Source organism: Anoplolepis gracilipes, chromosome 17 (assembly GCF_047496725.1).
Source record: "Anoplolepis gracilipes chromosome 17, ASM4749672v1, whole genome shotgun sequence".
Taxonomy (NCBI): Eukaryota; Metazoa; Arthropoda; class Insecta; order Hymenoptera; family Formicidae; genus Anoplolepis; species Anoplolepis gracilipes.
Window position 1 is genome coordinate 8736178 of NC_132986.1, and position 18026 is coordinate 8754203.

The window sequence follows — 18026 nt, forward strand, 5'->3', positions numbered from 1 at the left end:
GTTGCACGATGAGAGGTAAGCGACAGGGAGGAGGGAGGGAACTACCGGCTCCAATCGTAAAACAATTATACAATTACCGCACGGCCGTAATTAATTGCCGGCCGTTTCAACATTTACCCCGACGAGAGCGGCGAGAGAGCGAGCGAGCGAGCGCAGCCTGGCTGGCTGCAGGCGCGGGACCGCGCCAACGCGCGCGCCGCGGCATTAATTCATTAACGTTGCACCGTGAAACGTATTTGCCCGTAAAATTGGTCGGCCGGCGTGTTCGCGATTATTTGCTTAAACAATTTCCGAACGTCGATCGACGCCGCCGCCGTATGACGTGATTTAACGATTTCCTTCTCCCAACGTTGACGGCAATAACCGTGTTTCTCTCTCTCTCTCTCTCTCTGTCTGTCTTTCTCTTTCTCTCTGTCGCTCGTTCTCTCGCTCTGTGTGTCCCCCGATGATAATATATCTGCGAAATAAGCGCATCCCAACGAACACCCTTCAAAGCGCTATCGAGGAGCACAAAGAGTCCGCGCAAATAAACCAATGAATATTGTATGCGCATTTATCGATCTTCCGGATACTTCAAGCGAATGATAAATATCGCGCAAGGTTGAACAAAGTCGTGCGAGATTATATTGTTAATTGCGTGTTATATTAATAACAGTAAATATTATTAATAATTAATAGAAATATATTAATCAATTAATTACAGCAGGGCGATGCGTAAAAAGTGATGTACGATGGTACGAGAAAAATCGAGAATATAATGGAAGGAATCTTCCTCCATCCGCGGAATCCAGCATCGGGATAATGTGAAGACAGCGCGAGTATACGCAATTCGCGTAAAGGGATATTGTACGATATCGGGGCACCGATATCCCGAGTATCGGCGACCGCGTCACCGCAGGCCGCAACACGACGGTGCAGTCGCAGTTAATTTGCTCACTCCAAGTGTGTTTGATTCCCCTAATTAATTGATCGGTAGGGTCACTGTGTATACCGGAACGCATGTACGGATGGCAGTAATCAAGCGCGTGGGTCTCGCTTACATACGTTTATTTGCACGTATGTGCTCTATTTGGTACAACGGTAACGTTCGCGTTTGTGCGCCTACATTTTTTTTTTTTTTTTCTTTTTGCAAAAAGTAAAAAATTATAGTTGTCGAAAAAAGTACATCACGCTCGAATTAAATTGCAATAACAATAATAGCACGATCAAAATTTAGCAAGTACCTTTGAAATTATAAATATTTGATATTATTTGAAGGCACACAAACGCGCATACGCAAATATTTTTATCATGAAATAATCTTTTGCGCAAGCACTTACCGAGGTGTCCGTTCTCGTAATAATCCCCGTTGTCCATCCTGTGCTTCTTCAGAGAGTGCTGAGGATGATGGCCAGCCGCCGCGGCTAGGTGGCTGGCCGCGAGGCTCAATCCAACGGAAGCTCGCTTTGGGGGTCTTCCTGGCCTGGAGCTGTACAGTGAGAGAGAGTTACTGTGGTTAGAGACACCTGTCATCGAGGTAATGTCTTACCCCGATCGTTGTGGTCGCGATATTCATCGGGACCGATTATCTGCTGAAATTTCAGGAGAAAATATCAGCGTAAACAAGTTTCTCGATTCATTTCTGTGATAGCGATCTTCCCAGATCTGATTAGGGATCGCGAAAAATGCGAGAATCGAAACGGCGAGTTATTAGTGATAATTGTAAACTGCGCGAATCGAAACTGCCGCACGGCACGAAATGTATGTATGTATGTATGTATGCAAAAATACTTCAACGGCTGTTTGCTGATATTTCCTTTAAGAATAAGTTTTATTTGCAATGCCTCCTCAGTGGATCTCGAGTTCAGATTTCGAGATTATTTTAGAGAGGAGAAATCTTATAGAAAAGAGAAGCCGCGCCGCCACGCAAACCATTACAGGAACACCCGGCTTACTAGCCGAGGAACCAATTTGAAAACATTAATGGCTAATCTACGTAGATCGTGCGAACGTCTCGAGAGCGGATTCTTACGTGACTAAGGGAAAATGAAAAATCATTCAGACAAATAACAGGGGGCTTTCCCTGTATATATCATATAATTTTCTATACATTAAATTAAGTAGATACATTTTGCTCAAATAGAATTGTATTCATCTTCCATTTGTAATACTTACTAGCAAAACACTAGTGCATGTATTTCTCGATTACATATATAATAACAGATTAAATTGTACAAAATTACATGTATAATTTTTACCTTCAAATCTTCTGATTGAACCGTTGAATATAACATGTTATCTTTATATTATTTTCAAAAAATTCGCGTTACTCAGTTACTTTCTATTTATGCTTTAAAATCAAGTACGAGATGGCCGGCGTTTTCTTTTGATGAGCGTCACTGGCACCTTTCGAGCTTTGTCGGCGGCAAAGCAGACAAGAAAGATCTCCGTTGAAACAATCTGTACGATAGTGGCGATGATACCGACGCGCTCGGGAGGGAGGTTCATTTTTCATAGGCGGTAGGCGCCAGAGAGGCGCTCACACATACAAGCACAACATACATACACAATACACGTAGCTTCTACGCATGCACATCTCATATCCTGCGACACGACACACCAAATACATGCATACAGAGCTGCCTTTTGCTTTAGCAAGGAAATATCTGGGATTTTTTACCTTTTTTACTCTCGATATAGCATTTAACTGTCCGCGGATGTTCTCAACCCTTCTTAATCATTATACCTATCTTTATATATGATTAAAGTACCAAATGCTCTATTCAATTACCTTCGATTAAACAGCAAGAATAAACGAAGCGCGTTTCTTGAGACTCGAGATGGTTTTCTTAATTACATACACGCTTTATACGACGTCCACGGCTATATTTTCATAGAGAGAGAGAGAGAGAGGGAGAGAGAGAGAGAGATGTAGGATCGTTAGGGAATAACGAGGTAGAGGCTGAGCACCACTAACCGGTAAGCGAGCAATCTCATAGTAGTCAAGACAGATTTGTAAATCTAATTTTTCATCCTGTCTTTCTGCCCTCTCACTTTGCCTCTTCGCCAGAATCTTGCTCTCTCTCTCTCTCTCTCTCTCTCTCTCTCTGCTCCTACTTCTTTCCTCCCTCCTCTTCCGCCCTCTCTCTGTCCCACCGACATTCTTTTTCGCCTTGCTACTTGTCTCTCGCTCTATCCCTTTTTCACTGCTGCCTCTCACGCACGCGGGATCCCCAGACGATTCTCAGACGGTCGGTTTATACGGCGTTGATCTCTTAAACCGCTTAGCTTCGGGTTACACCGAAAACACGAGCGCACTTTCTGAGCGCTTAGACTCCGCATAATGCGCATTTGTTTGCGTACCGCACGATCAGCGAAATAAGAAAAGGCGCCGACTAGCGCGAGCAGATCGCGTTCAGCCTCTTGGAGATTGGAAATCCGAGACGCGAGCGGATTGAAACGATATGCATATCCTCCAAAGATTGCGGCAAATCCGTTTACATTTTACGTTTTTAAGCGCTCGTCGATAAAAGTCACGGTTTCAACAAATCTCTTTCGCACGTGAATTTTCTTCTAGCAAATGAGTCAGATATTTACGTAATAATCTCTTGTATTATCCTGTGGATATAACATCATGGCGAAACAATGGCAGAGCAACGGGCGTGGATCGGACTATTGACCAAGGGATCAAGAGATCGCTAATAATCGCGCGTTGCGGCAATCGTTCAACTAGCGTCTATTTGGTTTTATATCAAGAAAATTAATCCGTTCTTTAAGCGAATGGAAATCAGCTGCTAACTTACCTACGCCGTCGATTGTAATTACGTCAGGGCAAATGTAATGTTCAAACATTGACATTTATCGTATTAAAAAATACTGAAATGTAAACAAAAGAATATTTCTTTTCTAAAATTGCGCGACACGATATTTCTGATCGACAGAATCGCAAATAATTCTCGACCAAGTGTTTTTAATTTAATGCTCTTTTACCGTAAGAACACTTTCAGATAATTATACAGGTTGAGTCGCGGCAACGTCCTTCTAGACAGAGTATTTACGAGTGCGCGAATTATATATACGAGTAAGCCACAATTAAAGCGGTTTAATCGTAACGGACGATCGAAGATGGAATACTTTGCGAACGCTTCTCCGTGCGACTGTTGTCGCGTGATTTATACGGCCGGAATAAGACGGACACACATCCGGCGTACGCTTATTTTTCACAAAACGAGTCGCATCGAGTATAGTTCTCGGGCGGGCGAAACGGTTAGACGGCTGGAAATTATCGCCCGAACGATCGTTTTGTACGTTATTCGGCGTGGTGCGATCGATCGATTAGATTCGGCCGTGCACACTTCTATATTGTACTTGGTCGGGTTCTCATTCGGAATTGCGTGTGGGCATTAAGAGTTGCCGATGATCGGGCCAGGTGCTATGCCCCGATCCCGATCGTTCCCCGCCCTAATGATCGTTGCACCTACGGTGGAGAACCAGATCGCTCCACGGAAAGAGACAGACAAATCGACGATGGGATTGGCGAGAGAGGAAGAGAGGAAAGGAGAAATGTATGTGGAAAAAGAATAGGCAACACGAAACGCGAGAGGAGTAGTAAATGTAAGAGAAGAGAGGAGAGAGAGAGAGAGAGAGAGAGAAGGACCGATCGCGCGGTGCGACTCGCGGAGAATTACATGGCTTTCGTAAGCGATGGGGCGTTTAACGATCTATCGACTTCGAGGAGTCTTTAGCTCTTTCAACCGTCCCCTCGCCCCAGTGCATATCCGGTGTAGTCGCGCTGCGTGCTGCGGCAAAAAACTCTCAGCGCAACAAAACGTAGCGAGAGAGGCCGATCGAATCGAATCGATCGAGTCGAATTCACGATGCGAATTCGCTGGAAAGGTGTCGGGGCATCCGAACGTCGGCACTCTCGCCGACTCGCAGATACGCAGGTGGAATTGTCTGCGCCTTAATACGTATTAAACCAACGGATTCGACGAACGGAAGAATTCGCGAAATCGAGCGTGAAAAAAGAAAAAGAAAAAAAAAAAAAAAATTGCAGCGATCGCGCCGACGATGAAACGGGATAGAGATCGAGCGCGCATTTAGCTTACGTACGTGGAAGTGGTACTCGCTTAGATCGCCGATCTGATATTAGCCTTAAGTAGATGAGTGCGCGGTGTGATTTATAGCGGGTACCTTAATTGTCTTAATTATGCGGCAGCCGCTTCCGTGGAAAGCGCGGCATCGCGCTCCGCGCGCAATCGACCTCGATGTAATTTAACGTGAGCGTTTTCTCGCGATTCCCTAGCTGCATCTGACAGCTCATGCGCCCATTACGATAAACTCGGACGATAAACCACAATAATTTCCCGTTAAGATCAATGTGCAAGAGACATAGTGTACGTGTGTACGTCGCCCAAACTTCTTACAAAACAAATGGAACGAGAGATAAATATTCATTTTTTTCTCACACCAATTATGCTATTAATTTTTAATAATAAAATAACGCATATGTATACAATTAGAAAAAAAAGTGCTTGTATTCTATACTCGCGAAATGATTTGGCATATACGAATAATTGCGATGAACGGTTAATTAATTTTCTCCAATCACGTTACAATTGTTATATTTTACCGAATTCCATTTGATTTTTTTTTTTTCCGTATATTTCTGTCGCTCGTTATTGGCATAACGGTGATTATATTGTAAAGCAAATATTTGCCATTTGTGTTTCGCGTTCGGAGCGATGGGGAACAACGATGATGGTAAGAAGGAAAAGAGAAGAGGCGAGCAAAGTGCGTAGTGTGTCATGCGAACAATATCGCGTGCGTGCCATTCTGTGACCCCACCTATGTACGCCACATTAAATCGGTATATGTACATTGTGTGTGCATAGAATGCCTTCCTGTCGATATATCTTGTCAATGTAACGGGAAGTTACTAGCGGAATTGAAATAAAAATCTCTCTCAAGAGTATAAAGGAACGAGTTTGCATTTAAGCGAAATATTTCAAATATAATATTGCTATACAATACGAAATCCTTGAAAATCATAGTAATAATGCCGATTACTACATGAACTGTGGATATAAGTATCCGCGCTGTAACAGATTAAAATACTTACAACAGAGTGTCTACTTAAATCTTGTAAAAAAATTCCCTGAAAATTCTTTAATTTTCCAGGTTTTTTTTGTTCAAAATTCCAAATAAAAAGACTATTTAAAAATTTTTTTTAATACAACTTTTTCTAAAATAAATTTTTTATTATATACATTTTCTAATGTTTGTCATTCATTACGAAAGAAAAACAAAGAGCCTCTTAAATGCTAGATTTGTAAATGTACTAAAAGAAACTAAATAATTTTCATAAGATAAGCATTTTTTACTTGTATAAAATTTTCATTTCTTTATCATTACAAATTTCCAAAGAATATGTACTTTATATTCAATATTACGTTAAGATATTAAATCCTCTCAAAAAAACCTTACCAAGGTAAGAAAATACGCTAAAACAAAAAGATATTTCAATTTGTAAGCAATCAAAATTTAAAAAATATGACACCTTCTCTACATACGCACAATTAATTTATTATAGATAGGCAGAGATGGTCTTACCTCAGTATGTATTATATATGTCATCTTGTTATATGTATATGGCATCTCAAATGATTTAATTTGTTTAATTAATATTCTTTTAATTAATAATTTTTACGCATAAAATTTTTTATAGATCTATTATAGAATTTTGAAGTGCTTAAAATCTGGTAAAAAATGCTAAAAAAATCGTCAACGAACAAAGTAATATGCAACGCGAACTTGACATCTCAGTTCGTCCCTAGTCATTTTTTTTTTTTTTTCACTTAATAGTCAAAACTATTTGTTGAATCTATAAAGAACTCAAAAACAATTAAAAATAAAGCTATAACTTTCAACAATTAATAAATTTCCACAAAGTAAGACGCCAGTTTTATACACACGGCTGACTGTTTACAATGATAGCAAAATTATCAAAAAAAGAATTTTCGAAAAAATTTTCTGAATCTTAATAAAATTCCATGAAACTTCCCTGACTTTTTCAGACAAAAGAAATTCCTTCTCAAAGAATTCTCAGTTTTCCATGTTTTTATAGAGAGCAGATACCTGTTACAACTCTCGTAATTGTCCCCCGCACTAATACTAGTTTCGATACTTTCAGATACTTTTTCAGTCACAAGTTGATAATTAACTGAATAAAAATTAAACCTTCTTACGTGTATAAACATCTCTACTCTAGTAATCTCGTATCAATGAGGCATAATTAATATTTATATTAATGTACTCTCTATCTTACCCTAAGGATAAACTTGTTTTATTTTTCAACGATAGAGAAGGTAAAATTTATCATTACGAAAATATCTAAATTACTCATATCTAAATTTATATAAATTTATATAAATATATTATAATTTATATAAATATACATGTATATATATAATTTATGTAAATATTAATTTAGGTGCATAAATATGCATAAGTATGCATAGAATAAGTCATGAAAACCTGTCGATTTTCAAAATAAAATAAATAAATTGAAATATAACGTAAATATTTATTTATTGTCAGATAAAAATAGGATAAAGAATGCTATTTGAGTATATTACTTGATCTTATTCATTTTTTAAATTAAAAAAAATTTCACATTTGTCAAATGTTTTTCGCATTTGTCGTATACATTGTTCTAGTTTATCGCACAAGTTTCGCATCGTAATTTGCACTATGTTGTCAACAAACTCAAGCCAATATAGTGAAACAAGTTTTTATTCTATATCCTATTGCTATCTGACAAAATATAAATATTTACGTTATTTTATTTATTTATATCATTTTAAAAGTCGTCAAATTTCCGTGACTTACCCTATATATTGTATATAATATTATATACTTTACGCGCGATGTAAATATATTATAATTTATATTATATATATATATATATATATATATATATATATATATATATATTATAATTTAATAATATTTAATACTTTCACACGCATATTGTAATAAGGATAAATCTGTTATAATTTATATATTGCAACAATCTAAACGGCCATTTCACTTGCAACAACTTATATTATAATTTATATCTACAGAATGATTTTCGATTGTGTATGCAATGATTTTTTAATGGATTAAACGCGCCATCATTCCAGAAAAAAGACCAAAACGAATAAAACGAGACGAGGAAGTAAACGAACGAGCGAGTAAACGCGCGCGGACGAGCGATCGTAAATTGTCAATTTCGAAGTCAATTTGGCCAGGCTTACCAATCGGCTGCCGGTTAATTTCAAGGTGAATTGTGTCCAATATGGGTATATTATTAATGGCCCGCCGAGGGATAGGGTGCACTTCGAATCGGCGAGGGTTGCAACCCCGTTTTCGCGCATTGCCCAAATCTATCGCTCGGGGCTGACGATATGCTCACGCGCATTCGGTATTCCGGATTAAATGCTCTCTGATGTTGCTGCAACACGGTGGGCAGTTGCATCGTGCGTTTCTCGCACACGTCTAACGTCTACGCGTGATATTCGAAAATGACATTATCGTCTCTTGCGATAAAACTAGAGTAGAGTGTTAATATTTACATGTTAATTATACATATATATTTTCTTAATGTATAAAGAAAAATTACTTTTGTTTTTATAAGCAATCATTATATATCTTTGCATATATAGATTTCATAAAATATGCTTTTTATAATATTCATATCTTCCCGAATAGATTTTGGCTGTATTATACATATAAGAGATCTCTCTCTTTCTCTTTTTTTACCTATATTTCTTTACAGACTTCTGGACTTTTCAACGATACTATTTTATGAAACTATGCTGCCTAACGTGTCCTGCTGCTTGCTGGTTTCCTGTTTCCAGGCACGCAAATATTGCGACTTGTCTCTTACGAGACTGGCTACAAAGCTACAAAGGGGCCACTATACCGTGGTCAAACACGACACTATCTTTGAATTACGACGTCGGTTGCCTTATCGCATCCTGCTGCTACCGTCTTGCGCCGTCCAAATACTCCATGGCGTCCTGAAAACAAGGGCCATCCACGTCTCGGGTTATGGGAAAATAACCCAAGTATACTCCTCAAGAGAGACTCGAGAGAGCTCGAGTCTCTTACGCGGGGATCGTTGCTAGGTTGAATCTCACCGAAAGTGTTCGATCGTTGACTATGTAACAGAGATACATATATATCCTGAATACCGAAAGTTTGTGCAATCGGGGATCAATGACAGCTTCTTGTTCTTTTCTTACGCTTTGCCACGTGTGACCTTGCGCGTCACAAAAACGCCAATTCAGTTATGGCTCATAGAATCCCACCCCGACTTTTCCTCGTATTTGATCTATACTGCAGAGTCAGATTTCATGTGACCTTATACATCTGGTGAAACGACACAGTCATCGAACACTAAGAACGTTTACATTTGGTTGGTGACCGAAGCACAATGGTTGTCAATGGTGTATTATTAGAAGAATCTAATATCCGCTGTATCGTACTATCTATGATTTTTACCACTGGTAATTGTTAAAAAAAAAAATAATTATAAAAGTACAACTTTTTATTCAAGTAAAATCCTTTGCGAGCGAGAAAGAAAAAACGATTCGTGTTTAATTAAGCATTTTCCGTTTGTATAAATGGGACTAATTTCGAAAAGGCCCGAATTTTGATTCTGCCCGAAATGATTATAATTTTGAGAACCGCTGTTATAGATCGATATTATGACGACTGCCACGACCGTTCTGCTCCCGAATTATTGTCTTTCGCGCACTTCCCGGTTCTCTTCCGCGTATCCCGGCCGATTCCCCACGAATTCTCTTCTCTCTCTATCTCTCTCTCTCTCTCTCTCTCTCTCTCTCTCTCTCTCTTTTCCTCTCATCCTCTCATCCGCTCTGTCTTTTTTTCGGAACTTGCGAGAGCGTCGACGAGAGCGTCCCCTCGTAAAGCCTCGTCGCGCACAATTCCCGTCATAACAACGACTTCAATTTTCGTCAAAAGTCTTTCGCCGTTATCGTCGTCGCCGTCGTCCCCCTTCCTACCCCCCTCCGCCGACGCCGCCCTTCGCTTTCTCCTTCCCCGCCTCCACGGTCTGGTCCTTCGATTTGCCGCTTTATAAACCCGGTCGTCATGTCGAACGAAAATCGGCAGCCCCATAGCCGCGCGATATTTTCCAAATTATAAATTTTTACGAGTGTGCTGCTCGCCCTTCGATTCCGCGTACCTATCTCTCCTTTTCCGCTTACGTTTCTTCCCTTTTTCTCACTTGCCGCGCGCGATGTCGTTAGTCAGATTGGATTTGTCCGATTTCACGCGTTGAGCGAAAAAAAGACAAAGTAGGGGACTCGCGTGAGTGTACTCAAGATCGATACATTCCATCTACCATCTATATATTTTTAAATCATACATGTGATTTTATATAATATCGCATATAATATTATATTATGATCGCGTTAGACTTCGAATTTGATAATGACGTGTCATTTGATCGAGAAAAACATCGATTGAAGGTAGTAGAAAAGCACATCGATTTGCAAGCCTTAACCGTTATGATCGCGACTAGATAACGTAATGAAATATACCACTATCAATTCTTCATACTCATCAGTTATACCGTAAATCGAAACGAGCACTTAAATTCAAGAATTTCCCTAAAAATAAAATAAAGAGACAAGTGGAAATAAATGACGTTCACGTGGATATAGTGGATAATCGTATGCATTCTTGTGCCGTTACATGGAAGAGGAATAACGAAGGAAGTTCCCCTCGGTAATGCGCTGATTCGGACAAAGAGAGAGAGAGAGAGAGAGAGAGAGAGAGAGAAAAAGGAAAGAGCAGTTTCTAATAACCACAATGTAATGCTGGGGTGCGTTATACAAAAGAAATCTTTTTCTCTCGGGGGTGGGGCTCGAGACTTATCTTAGTAATATTGGATTAAAACTTATGCCTCTCTCGGTCGCAATATGTTATTTTTATTGCTCATAGCTTTGCATAATATTCGTTGGGGTGCGCGGTGCCTCCTTCTCCCTCCCTCTCTCTTTCTCGGTCTCGCGGGCTAATTTTAATTTTTATGTCGTACCCGCGTTGGGGAGCATTACGATTTCGTGGCCTACTTATCTGCGTTTTAAGGTCTCGCGGATGCTTCGTCAGTTGTATTTTTGGTGAAGAGACGCGTGAATTAACAAGATAAAAGTTTTCGTTCCGTTTATTGCTAAACGCAATAAATAAAGAAGTCGTCTTGTTGGTAAAAAATAAACTTTGCAAACGATATCAATCAGTTATTTGAAAAACGTTCATCAAAAATATCGCGTGAAAAATCATCACGTTAACTTCTCATCATTCTTTATAACTCTGGCATCTGGACACTTCACATCCGGATCCAAGATATACGTATATTACATTTGCTCAGCGGGATTCGATTAACAGTGTAATAAATATATAAAAAAATTGTGGGAAATCGTAGTCGCGAGATGCGAGACCACCATCGGTGCCGGCACTATTAGCGACGAAGAACACAGCTATATATCTATCTCCGAGAACCTACACGCATGGTCCGTGAACCAATTTCGATTTCGAGAACCCTCGCAAAGGTCTAAAATATCTCTATTACTGTACAACAAGCTCTCGTAATATATATTGTTTTTCCTCGGAGAGAACACGCGATACACTCCTGGGAATGACGAATAAAAACCAACTAACTGATAGATTTAAAATTATGTACTTAATTAATATATAAAGAGACTGAGAGAGACAGAGCAAAACATTTAATTTACAAATTTTATTTCAACCAAATTATTCCGAATTATTTTTCATTGAAATATTTCATTTTTAATATCAGGAATGATTTTCTTTCTCCTCCGGAACGATTTCGATGGCAAATCCATTTCACGTGATCCATGAGACGATGGTAACGACGACGACGATTTCGACGATGACGACGACGACTAGGATGTTGTTCCTTCACGCACACGATACGTACTCGGTATAATACCCGATAATACCTGTATTTGCACGTGGCGGGCGCGACAGACCTTACTCTCGCGCGTCGTGCGTTACAGCCGCGTAATCCTGGCAATCTCGAGGACGTGGCCAGGTCTTCGGCAAGAGTAATCCTGCCAATTTGGGCCGCGGATTATCTCCGAAGGAGAGAGAGCAACGACGCGTTGCGTCCGCATTACAAAACTTTGATTTGATTTCAGCACAATCGAAATCTTTGCGCGTTGACCGTAAGACGCGTCGAATCCCGGGATTTAAGTCTTACTTAACCGAATCGATAATGCGTAGACGCGTTAGAAATTGTCTATGCTACATTTATTACATTTTGAGAAACGCCAAAGTTCGAAAAACCTCCGAGTCAAAAAAATCGCGACTCGCTAATCGATTTGTAAGATAGAAATTTCAATGTTGTCAATGTTTAAAATAAATGTGATTTTAAAATAAATATATTATAACGCTATGCAGCAAGTAGTCTAAAGATTAAGACACCATGGATGCCAAGATTCGCGAATAGCTTAGCAGAGCAAATGCGGGCTGAAGCAGACAAAACAGGACAGGAGGAGGTGAAGGTGTAAGTGCCAGGACGGTGCTTACCTCGAATAAAATATATCGGCTCGTAAAGCGACTGCGGTGGTCAGCTTTTTGTCGGAGGCCGGTCGGATATAGTTGAGCGGGGGTGAGTGACTCGTGTGTGTGTGTGTGTGTGTGTGTATGTGTGTGTGTTGGCACAGGGCGAAAGGGAAAGGTGGCCGCGCAATCTTTTTCTCTCTCCTTCTCTCTCACGATAGGGCTTTGGCCAGTGTCTCTCATTTCAATATTTCCCCGATAAATCCGCGTCGCGGGTTTTTTTACGAGTTGCGGCGGAATAAATAATAACGCAAAGACCTACACACCGGCCGTAACTTTCACACTAACACGATAACCAATACACCTTGCGCGCGTTCTTGCCGATTTCCCTTCCTCGCTCTCCCTTTCATCCCCCTCCCACTTGCCTTTGCTCGGCGCCATCCCCCTTCCTTGCTCTAGTCTGGCGTTTACGACCGCTACAAGTATGTTTGAATGTCAGATCGAAATAATAAGCTGGAGAGGAGGAATAGTCGACGGCTGATGGAGGATGAGGGAAAAAAAAAAAAACATATACCTACCTATGCGCGCGAACACGTGTGTATACGAGAGATATAAACTCACGCCGATCCGTACGCTACGTCGAGGATGTCCGACCCTCGGGCCTGACCAGTCAGTTCCTTCTCCCCTCATCTTGCTCACGTTATTCTCGTGCGGCTTTATTAAGTCGTTAAATCGCAAAATCGTCGTCGACACTCGAGGTAACATTCCTCGCGCGCGTATTCGAGCAAACAGTCGTCTCGCACGATCGTCCCGTTCCCAAGACGGGTAGTCCTCAATTAACAAAGAACGTATTCCTCTATTACCGATAGCCATACATTCTTAGCGGAAATCGGACATTTGTACGTATATATACATATATAAAAAAAAAAAAAAGAAAAATCGACATTAACCTCTTTTCCGAGATGGAAATTGAGCGCGCATACGATAACTATTAGTATGTATACGCGAGCACATGCGGATATCGCGAGTGAATTATACGCGCATTATTACCGCGCGGTTCGCTTCATTTTATTGCGCTGTAAAACGATTCGCATGTAAACATGCAGACATGTTTACATGTGGCCCAGAGTCACTCCTCTCTGAGACGTTCCGCGCCGCGTAGACAAGTTCGTTTTTTTCCTCTCGTAGTCGCTTAATCGGCTTCGACGGCGCGGATTTTGCGCGGAACGCTCGCCAAACTCCAACAGTCTTCCGTGTTTAAGCGCAATAATTAATAATGTAATTAAGTCGAGGCCCATAATTCAAAGGGCGTCGCGTTTACAAAGCATTGGAGTATAATTGAGGAATTATATTTTATTTCGAGGAGAAAGAGAGAGAGAGAGAAAGAAAGAAAGAGAGGGAACTCGAGATCCCATCGGACAGAATATCGAGAAGCTTCGCTGCCAGCACGTGCGCTGAGCAAATTATAATTAAATATCAAACGTTTGCAATTACCGCGCCGCACCTGCTCGTATTTCCTCTTCTCCTCGATTTCGCGGCACATTTAGCGATCACTCGAAAGGGAACCTCGACGATAAATTTCAGACTTGATATCTGGGGGACATCAATAGCAAGATATCTTGGAAGAATTATTATGTGGCCAACAAAAGGAATATCGCAATAAATATCGAAGACGTTGATAAAATTAGAGTATACAATGAAAATTGAGTGATTAGTCTGATACGACAACTCGATCCCATTAAATAAAGATGTACTTTACATTAATTGAAAATTTGTAAAAAAATATAATTACACGTTTTTTTTTTGTCTGAGCATTTGTGTGAATATTTGCGATTCTTATTGAACGGATAATTTTTCCGCGATGAGAAACAACAATGCAAAATTGAATCACGATTGATTCGACACCGCAGCCAAGCGGAAACCAGGCATCGTCGTCGCCAGTAGGGGAACGATCCTGTTTCTTGCATTGCCGCGTTCCTGGCGTTCTCTTATTAGCACGCGTCCACCGCGAGAGAGGATTTGATTTACAGCGACGTAGCGGAACGAAAATGTGTGTGTGTGTGTGTGTGTGTGTGTGTGTGTGTCTCGTGAGTACGAGCGAGTGTATACACATACGTGAAACGAATCTTGCGCTATATAATACGATATATGTTCATTGTATATAACACACACATACAGACACGTAGAGACACAGACGAGAGCCAGTCAGATAGAACCGAGAGAGCGCGCGCGTGGACGGTTGTCGGTTTGCGGTTGACCCGTGCCATACCACACTCCGATACCTCTGCGGTCGCAACCATGCCGACACACCCGGGCTACCACAGGACCCATAACAATGTCCGCGTGAAAGGTCTAAGAACCCGACTTTTACCGTTAAAGATGCGTTCCGGCCTTCTGTCATCGATCGTAAACACGTGTAAGCAAATCTCCGAACTAACCGCGTACATACACTCAAAGACAAGACACCATCTCGTTTGTTTGTCTTGCATTTACAATTAGTGTCAAATGCGAGCAGGTGTCAATGTTGTAATAGTTATTAGAAAATAAAATGTCCGTTGATATGTTGATACGTTGACACGTTTTATAAATTGTCATTGTCAGCTTTTGGAAATTATTTCAATGCGTATTGACGCGTTAGCGAATTGCGAATAGAAAGTGACATATCATATAATTCGTATGCGTTACATGACAAATATAATAAAAAAATTAATCATTTTCTCGCACACAAACCGATTATCGTTATATTAAAATTCACTCGCGCGTGCATGATGCTCACGACATAAAATTTCAGGGAAGTCACATTACTGTTAATTATAACCGATTTCGTTTACCGGTAAGCCAAATTGACCACGGCTGTGTGGTCGAAAACGTCACGTCGTGTCCGTCAATCGCCACGTGTTTTGTCGAGCGTGTTTGAGTACGCATAAAAAACATGCTCGTGTTTGCCCGCATACGTATGTTTACGCGCACTGTTAGTGTTGCTAACTATGTAATTGATTTTGCGATAACAGTGTATTTATTCCTTCGAGAAAACAAAGGCGAGATATATCAAAAAAATGTATAGAAATTTTATATGAAGCCCACACATACACACACACACAAAAGAAAATGTAAATTGAACGAATAAAAAATTTATACAATTATTAAAAACAATATATGTATATCGGACAATACTGTATATAAAAATATATTTATTTTTATAACAATACAATTTTTATTTTTTAAAATCCGTTATAACACAACGGTTATGAAAAGAGCCACGTTGTTGCCCTTTCACAAAGAAGTCGAGCATAAACCAATTGTTTTAAGTGCGATCGCACGCGAGAGCGAGTTTCGCACCCTGCCGAAGGCGGCCAGTCGCGAAAGATTAACTGGATGATTCGTCAGCCTCATTATACAAATAATCGTCGCTGCTATCCGTCGCGAGTCATCCGGATAAACTGATCGAAACTTCCTGCCACCTATTCAGCGTGCTCAAATTTCTTCGCGTCACGTCGATTCATTCGGTCATATGTCAATTTAGTCGTCTTTGATCTTGAATTGGACGTTAACATCGCCCACGCATACTTTGACAAGCATCAAGATTGTTGGAGAAAATACGTCGAGAATAATGTCAGATGTATCGATCAATGATTAAAATGTACTTTTGCTTTTGCTTTTAGCAACAACAGATAAACTTGTCTTTTTCTTATATGATAAATAATATATTATAATAATTAAAATTAAAAATTAGATTATAATATATATATATATATATATATAATTTATTATTATTTTATACAATGTATATAATTTAAAATTTTTTAGAAAATATGAAACATTAATAATTATATTTTATAAAAATTATAAATTTTTAAGACGTCACATTAAGATCCCTTCTCGCTTTCGCTTTAAACAAATTGATTATCCCATACGTGTTTTTTTTTTTTTAAAGCTTTCACATTCATCGAAACGTACATATCGCGTAATGGCATGCCGGTCCCGAAGGGGTTAAGAGTGATACAATAACGTTGTTATTGTAGTTATTGCTATCGCATTTCGATTCCCCGGCGTCATCGTCATTTCAAAAAGCATCCGTTTGTTGCGAGAGAAAGAAGGAGAGACAGAGAAGGGCAGAATTGAGAACGGCAGCGAGAGGGAAGATCGAAGAGAGTCGTTTTATCTTAATGCCGAAATCGAATCAGCTCTCCGCGCGTGGAATTAGAGATGGCAATACGGGGCTATCAGCGCATATGCACTCTGCAATCGGCTGCAACCCCTGCCCGGTGCCGTGAGGCATGCCCTTGGTCACAATGCCGCGCGAGAAGGGCGAGAAGGGCGAGAACAATGCGTCCAACATGGGGAAACACGAGAACACACGTATCGGATGATATTACTCGACCCTCTCCTCGTCCGCATCGAAGAGGCCTTTCGTGCTCGCGAAATGCACCGGCACGCAAAGTTGTTGTTTTCTGAAAACCAGAAGAGAATCCGAACACAAGCCGAATCCACCAACGATTTTGCGGGCGGGATTTTTTCCCCCCGCAAAAATGTGACGTATTAAAAATTGATCGCGCACGAATGGGAATGAGAGAGTGAACGAACGCAACAATCTTTTTTATTTTCGACAAAGCTCTCGTCTTTCATCCCGCTACGCTGATCCGGTTTTCGTTCGTCGTGCCCGAGAGTCTCTCTATCGTTCTTTTTCTCTCTCTTCCTCTCCCTCTTTACATTTTTAGCCCCGCGCGCGCGCGCGCGCGTCGCTTCCTTATAAACTAATTTCCCGCCTCGTCGGGACCTCGACGGCCGGCGCCGAACAATTGAATTCTCTCTTTCCATTTACCTATCCGTTTGTATCAACATTTACATTTATATTTGAATAATGGGGAAAATAAAGAGGCCCAGCGCCGCCGACGGTTTCGCGTTGGACGTGTTCAGGGCTCCTCGCTATTACATTTTTAAGCGTTCGCTTCCGAGCCCGCGGCGAGAGAGCTTATCCACCCCCGACGGCTCTTTTTCTCTCTGCTCGTTCTCCGCAAATCTCTCTTTCTATCTTTCAACGAAGGAAGATAGATGTACACAGGGGTTTGGCGAGAACGAGTAAAGAGAAACGATCCCGCGCGTGCTCCCACCGAAAGGTTACGTCCCGGACACCCTGGGAATTCTTTGTGCGTGATATTTGTCGGAGCAAGTCGATACGATGGTCCGTATTAACATTTAGATAAAGCTTATGTTAATATTATTTCCTCTTCACCGCGCTGCCCATCCCTCCTCTCGTAGTTATCTCTTCGAGAAGTCGAAGAGACACACTCGACGCGTTGTCTCGAGCGGGCGATTTCGCGTAACGACATTGTTAAGAGCGGCAGATCGCGGTCTCCCGAGAATAAAAAATTTCAGAAAACCCACGACAATGTTTTCTGGCGCGATACGCTTCGATATTAATCACGTGTGCGAATTATGTCTGGTTTAATATG

The 18026-nt window shown here is 40.6% G+C and overlaps 1 protein-coding gene across 6 annotated transcripts in view; it reads right to left on the reverse strand.

Moving 5' to 3' along the window:
- Positions 1–18026, reverse strand: part of Dac (dachshund family transcription factor) — a 188733-nt gene that overhangs the window by 108003 nt on the left and 62704 nt on the right. For 4 of the 6 annotated variants that reach the window (XM_072910043.1, XM_072910046.1, XM_072910045.1 and 1 more), the window contains one exon: positions 1320–1468. In XM_072910043.1, the coding sequence (XP_072766144.1) occupies positions 1320–1468 (149 nt within the window). The remainder of the gene's footprint in view (positions 1–1319; positions 1469–18026) is intronic. The other 2 variants (XM_072910044.1, XM_072910042.1) reach the window with 1 other exon arrangement.